Raw genomic sequence first — 10,843 nt, 5'->3', positions numbered from 1 at the left:
ATATATATATATATATATATATATATATATATATATATATATATATATATATATATATATATATATATTCATTGCTCGAGATTTTAGTAGTTGAAGGCATGCTCCTTGCAATACTTTTGACTTTGAAAATTGAAATTCCAAGTTGTTATCGTAGCTCTTGACATTCACAAAAAAAAAAAGTGTTGAAGTTATGTTAGTTGGACACAAATTACCTCAACCTATGTAATTTGTTTAAAACCTGTCCATTATGGTAATTTGCAAACAAAAAGTATACCATTTGGGGGAAAAGGAATTAATACTTTGATAAAAGCACTACTATAGGTTCTCTTCACCCTTATACCTCCTCAAAGATCTCTTATCTCTTTCATCCCTTAAATCTTCTCTTCCATCCTTAAAATCTTCTCTTCCATCCTTAAAATCTTCTCTTCTAAACATGTGCAAATGAACTTGAAAAAATCAATCTAAGTGAGTAATTATCACTTTATTGCCAATAGTAAATTTTATAAAGCCAACACATCCTAAATACACCAAACTCTACATGATTGGTGTTAATTAAGTATTAAACAATTAAATTATTAATAGTCTAACATTTTTCTGAAATACTTGGAAAACATTAGAAAAGAGAATTGAATAGCATTATAGAAATACTTTTCGTCGAAAAGATAGTTTAATAATCTTGTCAAAGATTAAACGATTTGTATAAGTTGTTAAACACTTGACTTTGAAAGTTAAGTTCAAACTGCATATTTACAAATAAATATTTTACAACTGATCTGCTGCAACGTTTTAAGAAAGATAACTCTTAATCTCGTTTGGTGACGAAAGTTGTTGTAAACGGTTAATGCAATAAGCAACTGTAGAGTTTGTAAGGAAAGCGTTTGGCAAGACTGAAGTAATAAACATAGTTATTTTAAACTCGTTCACTCCATTAAGCTACGTTTGGTTCTCCTCTGAGACCTTTTAGAAGGTTCCGTAATAATTTTTAACAAGTTTACAACTGATTATTCGCACCACTCTTAGCATCACTTAGTCAATCCAATAACCCCCGTTACTCTAACTATAACCAAGTTTCGCCCACTTCTGGTTGTGTAGTATTCTTCACTACTCCTAGTGGTATCTCTAGACACTCCTAGGATCTTCCCGATACACTGTCTAGTTGAGTTTCATCCACTCTTGGTTTTCACTAGACAAACCCATCTAACTATCGTTTAACCCCATTGAGTTAAGCGTTAAGAGTTTGAATTCTCTTCAAAATTTTCAATCAATCAGATTGCTTACAAGTCCTTAGACGATTACTCTCGCAGAGAGGATGTGTACACAGTACAATTCAATCTAACAAACTCTTAGAGTTTTCTCTCTTCTTACAATAGTAAGCTTATGATTCTATGAAGCTTTTTCTTTTCTCTTGAGCTTGCTTTTCTTCCCAAATATTTTCTTTTATGTCCATGTGCTTATCCTTTTGTTCTTTTCTTCAATGTTCTTCAATTTATAGGCTTCAAGAAAATGTTCGTTAGATGGTACTTGCTTTGATCTTTGGGTCTTCTTAGCCTTGTCGTAGGTAATAATCGCAGGTTAAAGTCAACTTATCAAAGTAGGCATGTTTTTTCATTACTTTATCAAAAGTAGGTTGTATGAACTCTTTGGCGCGACTTTTGATAAAGAGAACATTCTGTGAATGTCTTCTTTGTCTCTAATGTTCACTTTTGACTTGTATATGATAGTGCAGGTGGATGCTTGAAATAGGTAATTTGCACATAGTAGAGTAGATATGTATGTAGGCATATATGTCATTTTTCTTATCACTTTTTTTGTTCTTAAGCATTGTGCATTTAAGGTCATTTAATGCACATTCAGAATAACTATATGTTTTTCAAAACTTTCATTGTCAAAGTAGCATTTGATTGTTAAAGCATTCCAGTAAAGATACCAAGCAATTCATGAGAGTTTCATTGTTAGATGAAAACTTTGTTTAACACATGATATCATTTAGCCTAGGCTAGGCTTTTCCTAACCATGTCTTGTTTAGTTATTACTCGTTAATTAAAGAGCACATTTAATGAGATATCTTTTAACACATCTTTCGAATAATATTTGTACCGTTTAGTACGTTTACTAAACAAACATCATTTTTATATCATAATGAGAGATCGTCTAACATTACTTATTAAAGTATAGCACGAGTGTGTTTAGCAAGACTCTCATATAATTTGTGAGAAATTTTTTTAATAGTGCATCTTCTCATATATTTATTAGTGTATTTACTAAAAATTTTCTTTAAAACATTTAAATTTCATAGAGTTTTTTCATAAAACATTTATCTTTCAATTATATTATTTTTTCAAAAATAACACTTTGTCATATGCTCATTTCAATTATTACTATTTTTTAAACTTCAAAATATATGAAGATATTTAGAAAATTCAGTCTTACAAACAATCTTATCTTAACAATTTTTTATTCTAAAGCTTCTTATTACTTAATAAAGCATGCTTTATTTTATTAAAGAAAATACTGTTAAAATATCATAAAATAATAAGCATTTAACTTCTTAATCCAACCTGACTTCAAAAGAGAAAAAAAGAGAGTAAAGAACTAAACTTTTTTTTGATGATTTATTTCTTATAACTAATTATTTAACGCAATTACTTCCTATGTAATTCTCTCTTAGTGGGAACTTTTTCCACCTATTTTTGGAATGGTTTCTATAGTTTACTTAATAATACTACTAATACAAATCCTTCTGAAATATTTATTTTTAATAAGGATGCAATTCAGGTCTCATTTCCTCTTTCTTGTACGTCACCTTGTCTTTACACTAATCATCAACCCTCACCTGTTACTAAATTCCTTAATCCTTTAACATTTTTGGGGGATTATATGAGCTGATCACAAGATTTTTTGAAAGTTATAAATCGTCAAACTTAATATAAACCAAGTATTAAGATATTTGTTGATGTATAATAACTTTTGAACAACCACAAATTAATAAAACTCAGTAGTTGGGATGCTTCATCATGAAAAGGGTATTGTTTTTGGAATGAACAAAGTATCGATAGGCATATTGATTTTTAATTTTTTTTCCTTTACAGACAAATGGAAGCCATTCATGGATTTGCCCCGGAAGGAGATATCGCTAAGGATAATGATATTAGGACAATTTTTTTAATAATATTTGAATATTATCTACGTATTATTTTATGATTGGTCCGAAATTACTTCACAATCAATAATAATAATCATAAATACTATCATGAACCAATCACAGAATGACACGTAAACGATGTTCAAATATTGTCAAAAGAAGTATTGTAAAAAAAAATATTATCTAAATATCATTATCTGTTAAGGATAATGTGCTCAAGTGTATTGAAAATGGTATTTAATTCATTTGAAAGGTGAGTTTATTTACAAGCATAATGTATTTTAACAACATTTTTAATAACTTTTTGACAGATGTATCACTATTTTATTGGTTCTTATATTTGAAAAGAACAAATCACAAATTGTCATGTAAACAATTATAAAAAAATTGTCAATTTTTTTTATTAAAAATACATTTTCTTATTTATAATAGTTATTTAGAAATATTTAAAATAGACCAATATCAAACCACTTAAAAAAGTTGTAAAAGAAAATTATTAATTTTTTTTCCTATTTGAAAGGTGATTTTTTTTGTAATAGCTATTTATTCACTCTCTTCTAAGTTCATTTTAGAACACAATTTTAAAATTAAATTGGAATCATACACAAGACTCTGAATATTAAAAAAGAATGTTAAGTTATGAATACCATATTTATAGACCACTAAATTGAGTGGGGAAATAACTATTAAATTGTAATATGGTGAGAGCATTCAAGAACATCATTATGAAAAAAGAAAAACTTAATTTATAATTTAACAATATTTAACATTTTTTTCCAATAATTATAATAACTTTAAATCAATACTTAATTATAAAAAATAAAATAGTATAAAGTAAAGGTACCTAAAGGTGGGTCATATAATAAAGGATAATGATAGTTTGAGATGTGATAGAGAGCCCACACTGAAAGAAGTGGTGATTGAAATGCAGGGAAGTATTTTGGTTGCAAAAGAATAGAAGAACAAAAGTAGTTGAGGAGAATTGAATGGTAACACAATGAAACATAATTTGGGGATTACGCAGTGAAAGTTAGGGAAAAGAGCAGTGAGGGGGAAATGAGGGAGAGGGATGGTCATAGAGCAGTGTTACCGAAGAGAATAATTCTGGTGCGTCACGGGGAGTCGCAGGGGAACAACGACCCCGCCGCATACGATACAACGCCCGACCCTAAGATCCAGTTGACAACGCAAGGCATTGCACAGGCGCGACACGCCGGGGCGCGCATGCGCCACCTCATCGCTGGCGGAGGCTCCACCAATTGGCGCGTCTACTTCTACGTCTCTCCTTACGCCCGCACCCGATCCACGCTACGGGAGATTGGTCGCTCCTTCTCTAGGAAGCGCGTCATCGGAGTCAGGGAAGAGTGCCGCATACGCGAACAGGACTTCGGCAACTTCCAGGTGCAGGAACACATGAACGTCATCAAGGAGACTCGACAACGCTTCGGCAGATTCTTCTATCGGTTTCCAGAAGGAGAATCCGCCGCCGACGTCTTCGATCGCGTTTCCAGTATGCTCTCTCTCTCTCTCTCTCTCTCTCTCTCGCTCATTGTCTCTTCTGTCGCAAATCAAAATTGAATGTTTCTCGTCGTTTCCTGGAATTAACTACAATTTTCGCAATAGTTAGGGCTGAATGTACAGATATTATTGATTAAATGTTCGAAGACAAGAATTAGGTAAATAGGCTAAGCATTTAGGAGGTTATTTGTTTGGATTGAGCAAAAGAGATTAATTGAGTTCGGATGAAATGGATTGGAATGAAATACGGGTTTAACTTCACTGTCAATTGATTCGAAATCGAATAGTAGTAGGTTTGATTTTTAATTGGTTGTGATAAAATTATGTGAACCTGTTGCAATTTATTTATTGGATGGTGGTGTCGTACATGCAATGTGAAAAACTCATGTTTCATTATTCTCTATCGTGATTCATCTTGATTTTAAATCTAAACAATAGTTGGTTTGGACTTGTGGTGCACACTGGGAATGAAAATTTTAAAATGCATATTTGAATAAACTGGATTGATTATAGTTAAGTTTTAAACCGCTGTTAGTTCAAATTGTGATTTTTTGGTTGAAAGGGGCTAAAGAAGACATTATGATTTCAGACATATTTTGTTGTTTTGCAGGTTTCCTCGAATCTCTGTGGAGGGATGTTGACATGAACAGACTAAACCACGATCCTTCTGATGATCTGAATTTGATAATTGTGTCACATGGACTGGCATCTCGTGTTTTCATGATGAAGTGGTTCAAATGGACAGTTGAACAGTTTGAGCTTCTGAGAAATTTTGAAAACGGTGAGTTCCGCGTGTTACAGTTGGGGAGTGGTGGAGAGTACAGTTTGGCAGTTCATCACGCAGACGAAGAACTGCTTGAGTGGGGTCTCTCTCCTGATATGATAGCTGATCAGAAATGGCGAGCCTGTGCCAACAAGGGTGAGTGGAACGATCGATGTTCCTGGTACCTTGATTCTTTTTTCGATCCTCTTCCTGATTCTGATGATGACAATGTGGATAAACTTGACGAGACAAATTCTTTGACTGTGCATAGCTAGCTTCCGGGTTGGGTTTCGTAGTTAACATTTATTGGACAGTAGGTTGTTCTTTGTTTTAAGAAAGAAAATTTCATTTCCAAAACAGAGGGAATTTAAGAAGGGAAAGGACCAGGTGATTAACGGTTGTTCCTTCTTAGTTAGCTGCTCTAATCATTCATTCATCATCATCATAAGCTTGGCATTCAATTGTAGGTATGGTTGCTTTGTGAATGCATAATGAATGGTTGCTTTGTGAATGCATAATGAATGGTTGATTTGTGAATGCATAATGAATGGTTGATTTGTGAATGCATAATATGAATGCATCATGACAGAATTTAGGAGAGCCTAATATACAGTGTTTCTCGACTTTGTACTCACTTTTTTATTCTTGATGTTTGTGAATATTGGATATCATTCTGGATCTTTCATGATGTCAAAATTTCCTCTGGATTTGTACTGATTTACACTTTTTTTTTTTTTTTGTTGAATATACCTATAAATCATGTAAGAGCAGGGTTGTCTGAAAAATACAAAATTGGACACTGAGAATCAATTTGACAGAAAAAGAAAGAATTGCAAATAAGTGAGTCATGTGATATTTGCACAACATAAACACTTGCCATTTTTTATTTAGTATATCTTGCCGTTTAAAGATCAATTTCAATGTCTGTTAATAAAAAACTAAAATATTTCAAATTTAATGGTATATTAGTGATAACTAATTATGATTTTGATATTGACATGGTATTGTAATTCTTCTATCCATTTAATTGCTGAGTCCCACTGCAGCCGATTTTATTTTCTTCGATACAAGCAGAACTACCATGCATCATTTGAACTACCATGTACATATGGAAGAATGTTCTTAGTATTTGTATTTATTATATATTTTTAACTTCGTCAAATTTGTTTAATTCATAATATGTAAAGTATTTGACAGTTAATGAATATTTACCATATTAAAAATAACTAATTTCATTGATTTTTATCTTTCTTTGTAGGCTTTTATATAGAAATCCATAAAAATAGAATTTACTTTTAAAAAGCATTGATACCAAAGGCAGAAAAGTGGGCCGGTGGACTTAATGGAGATTCCAAAATAGATAAAGTAAAAATGAATTGAATTGGGTGTTCTGTTACGTTGTTTTTGCTTAGGGTTTTGAGGTTGAAAAAAGTAATTAGGTGGCGCTGTTCAATAAATTCGATCAACTCTGTTATATTTAAGTTCGTTGTTCACACACATTAATTAGTTGCTCCAGTGTTGGCATCAGTGTCCATTATTTGATACTCCTACCATAGTAAATAATATTTAATGGATGGGTTAAAATTCAGATAAAAAAATAAAACATACCGAGTTTTCATTAGATTTTTCTTAAATTGAAAATAGAGTCAAACCAAACAGTTTATTATATTTAAATATAATATTGTATATTTAAAATTAGTTAACTACTAATAAACATGTTCCTAAATATTGATTTATAACATGATCACAATATATTTATATTTATCAAAACATATAATATAAATTGAATTATAATTTTTAAATATAACATTTATAGTTTGTTTTCCCTCCGATCTAAAATTCCATTCTGATGTTAATCTTTTAATTAACCAATCCTTAAACAAACATGGTAACTGAAAACCTACAACGTTCCATTTGCCTTTGTCTTTATCGTAACAGCCCGAAAATTTTGCAGCTATGCACGTGCGCAACACAGACCAAGTGGAAGGTATCTACCTAAGAGAGTAGCAACAAAGAATCTTTCAGTTGCACCGTTCCAAACTTACAGGGCACATACGGTTGGTTAATCACTTTAGTTTAAGTTCACATACGAGTGTTACGGAATAACCAAACGGGGCATAACAAAACATAACCTACCTAGTACTAACTCCTCCTTATTGGTTAACAAAGTTTCAAAATGTCAAGGTTACCGTTCTCATTTAAACAAACAAACCAAACCAAACCAATCATTAAAGCAACCTTCTTGATTATCCTAAAGCCGCAACATCACCATTCTTTTTCTTTCTCATTATTCAATTTCTACCCCACTCTTCAGCAGCAAATTCCCGTTTTGCAAACCCCATAAAGACACCATCTTTACACTTTTCCGGGATCTGGGTCTCCTTTAATTTTCCCGAAAGACAAAGTAGACAGTGTCTTCCACTCGCTTTGAAAAGAGAGAGACTATGTGTGATAGTTTATGAAACTGAAGTGTTTCTCTGTCAATCATTGTGTTTTACAGTCAAATTCAGCGTCTATGATCTCGTTTTGTAAAATTTTTCCCTTGATAAAGGTGGTTTTCTCTCGCAACTTCACAAAGTCACATCCTTTATTTATCTCGGTATCCAACAAAGTGTTGTTCCATACTTGCTAACTCACTGACCCAGATCTTCAAATGGCAGTGTGAGTGTTGCATTGTTGCAGGAGCCTTCTATCAAGAATTGTTGAAGTAACTGTTTTGAGTTTGTAATGAGGGTGTGGAGGGTTCACTTACCAGAGCAAAAGCTTTGTCCTCATGGTGTTTTGAGGTGGGTTTTAGTTTGGATGAGTGTGTGTTTGTTTCTGTTTACGGTTGGTCCGCCGTCTCGGTCGCTGGTTAAGAAGAGTGCACCTCCTCAATTTTCTTGTCCTCCCTGTGATTGTCACTGCTCTTCAGCAGAATATCTCCTCGATCCTTTGGGTGAGTGAAGTTTCCTTTTTTAGTTTCTGTGTAATGTAGCAATTTTGGTCTTCAAGTCAAAAAAAAGAAACAAGTTTGATTTGATGCAATTACAAGAAAAAGACAGAAGTAACCCTTGTGTGTTTGAAAATGGAAAATGGTGTGGGCATAGAGAATAGGTATAGCAATTAGCTAGCATTTATTGTTTCCAGTGCTGAGCTATTCTGAATATGGAGTTGCCACATCTGCAGCAATTTGCAGAGGAACTGCCTTCTGCACTTTGTATCCTTTTTTGAAAAAAATCATCAGAAAAATACTGACTTTGTATAAAGGATTAGAGCCACTATATCTTTAATCCTTAATAATGTAGAAAGCTAAACTTTTCTTATTTCTGCTATTTCATCCATACATCAATTGGAAATCTTGAAATCTTGGTTCTACCTTTGGTCTTAAAAGGGAAGAACCAAAGAAAATTGAGGCATTGGAGGATTTACCTTGGGAATCCAAGTCTTAGATCAAGACTCACATTAGATAAAAATAAGAAAGTATAATATTGAATATAAGTGAAAGACTCGTTAACCCATTATTTTAAGGTTTTGAATAAAAAGTTGTCAATCTCTAATCTCTTATGTAGTTAGGTTTAGATCTCATTAGCATGGTATCTTTATCTGTGAACTTCCTCTTCGATATATCCAACAACATACTTAATATTAAGCCTAGTGTCATAAGTGTAGCTTGTGTTGCCACATATTTAGTTAATCTATATATATATATATATATATATATATATATATATATATATGTATGTATGTATGTATGGTATTTAAATTCTTTAATATAATATATTGGTTTATTTCTCAACAATGTTGCTGACTTTTGCAGGACTCGCCAATGGCTCAGTTTCTGGTAAATTCATCTCTTGAATTTCTACTTGTTGAAACGTTTCACAAAACAATTTGCTTTACTCCACGCTTATTTACTTTGATGCATAAAGGGTTCAATTTTTAATATGAAACTTGACTCATGCAAGTGTAGATTGTGGTAAACGTGATCCTGTTTTGAATGAGGAAATGAATAAGGGTCTATTGGCAATGCTATCTGAGGAGCTAAATTTGCAGAAAGTAGTGGCGAAGGAGAGCTTGGAACACACGAAAAGGTTAGTAATGGATGCCAAGAAAACCTTTTCACAGTACAAGAAAGAAGCAGAAAAGTGCAACATTGGAATGGAAACTTGTGAAGAAGCAAGGCAGAGGGCAGAGGCAGAGCTCATTGAAGAACGAAGGCTGACAACAATGTGGGAAAATCGAGCTCGTGAATATGGGTGGAGTGACAGAAAAAACCATCATTAGCTAATGATAATTGTAACATAGCTTTCATTGCCAATACACTGTTTTCTTGAGATGATTTCAGAAAGGTCAGTTATTCCATTGAAGCAAGTTTAGTGTTTTACCACTTTCTTCTTGTTTTTACCTCACTTTTTTCATAAATTGATCACAAAAGACACTACCACAGTTCAATACTAACAATGCCATTTGCCAAAGCTTTTCAAAATAAAAGACAATATATCACAAATCCTTGTTTAGCAAATGACAGTAACAGATGCAGAACTGATGAAAAACCAGTGGATTTCATTCAGTTCAGATATTATGGTGGTTGGTGGATGCTTCATTGGAAGCTTTAAAGATAAGAATATGATATAAGCAATATTGCATTATTTTATTGATGAATGAATTTCATACTGTTCCGCTAATAAAGATTGGACCCGGGTTATTAAATCATGTTGACAACAACAGGTTTCGTTCTTCAGCTTGAACAATAATCATAATCACAGCCCTGCATGGATACAAAGAAAACATAAGGAATCAAAAGCAGCATAAAAATTTCAAAGACAAGTTATAGGATTTTTTTTCCCCTCAACAGACCTGGGATTATTGTATTCACTCCAAGCTTTAGCTAAAGCCTCTGCATTTTCATTAACAGCATCGTTTGCAGCAATACTTTTGGAATCAAGTCCAAACAATTTTCCATGGCGCAAAACTATGTATCTATAAAATGATCAACTAAGATAAAGATATTTCCTTAACATCAAAATTTCATTACAACCAAAATACATTACAGTACTTGTGATAATTTTGAACATATCTATTAATAATACATTACACTAGTACAGAAAGGACTTTAGACGTATGTTATTTTGGACTTTTAACGTCAGATCCCAATCTGACGTCTTTATCGGTGACGTTAATGAGGCATCAGACTTATAGAATCTAATGTCTATAAAGATGTCGGACATGACACTAACCAACGTCTAAGGACACTATAAAGACGTCGGTTAGTGTCATGTCCGACGTCTAAGGGCACTATAAAGACGTCAGACATGTCACTAACCGACGTTTAAAAGGCATATAGACGTCGGAAATGGCATCGACCGATGTCTACTGAGCTGTTGTGTTTTAGTGCAGTTTTGCTCGCGTCTTTGGATAGCCTAGTAACACTTTCTCCC

General features: G+C 32.9%; 2 protein-coding genes across 4 annotated transcripts; both read left to right on the top strand.

Annotated features, from left to right (window-relative positions):
* The first annotated feature begins 4,028 nt into the window (after positions 1 to 4,028).
* Positions 4,029 to 7,489, top strand: LOC106775284 (phosphoglycerate mutase-like protein AT74). Of its 3 annotated transcripts, none has more exons than XM_022786880.1 (3): positions 4,029 to 4,652; positions 5,271 to 5,579; positions 7,378 to 7,489. In XM_022786880.1, the coding sequence occupies exons 1-3, from the start codon at positions 4,199 to 4,201 to the stop codon at positions 7,428 to 7,430; spliced, it is 816 nt and encodes a 271-aa protein (XP_022642601.1). In that variant the 5' UTR covers positions 4,029 to 4,198; the 3' UTR covers positions 7,431 to 7,489. The 3 variants fall into 3 exon arrangements, with proteins under 3 accessions (XP_022642601.1, XP_022642602.1, XP_014517876.1); XM_022786881.1 differs by lacking the exon at positions 7,378 to 7,489 and adding an exon at positions 6,195 to 6,541; XM_014662390.2 differs by lacking the exon at positions 7,378 to 7,489 and having other exon boundaries at positions 4,030 to 4,652; positions 5,271 to 6,103.
* An 86-nt stretch (positions 7,490 to 7,575) lies between these two features.
* Positions 7,576 to 9,792, top strand: LOC106775407. Its single transcript, XM_014662532.2, has 4 exons — positions 7,576 to 7,974; positions 8,084 to 8,361; positions 9,223 to 9,246; positions 9,376 to 9,792. The coding sequence occupies exons 2-4, from the start codon at positions 8,151 to 8,153 to the stop codon at positions 9,687 to 9,689; spliced, it is 549 nt and encodes a 182-aa protein (XP_014518018.1). The 5' UTR covers positions 7,576 to 7,974; positions 8,084 to 8,150; the 3' UTR covers positions 9,690 to 9,792.
* The last annotated feature ends 1,051 nt before the right edge of the window (positions 9,793 to 10,843 follow it).

This window comes from Vigna radiata, chromosome 10, assembly GCF_000741045.1.
Source record: "Vigna radiata var. radiata cultivar VC1973A chromosome 10, Vradiata_ver6, whole genome shotgun sequence".
Lineage (NCBI taxonomy): Eukaryota > Viridiplantae > Streptophyta > Magnoliopsida > Fabales > Fabaceae > Vigna > Vigna radiata.
Note: the sequence above shows the minus strand (reverse complement) of the source record. Positions and strands in the feature narration are given on the sequence as shown.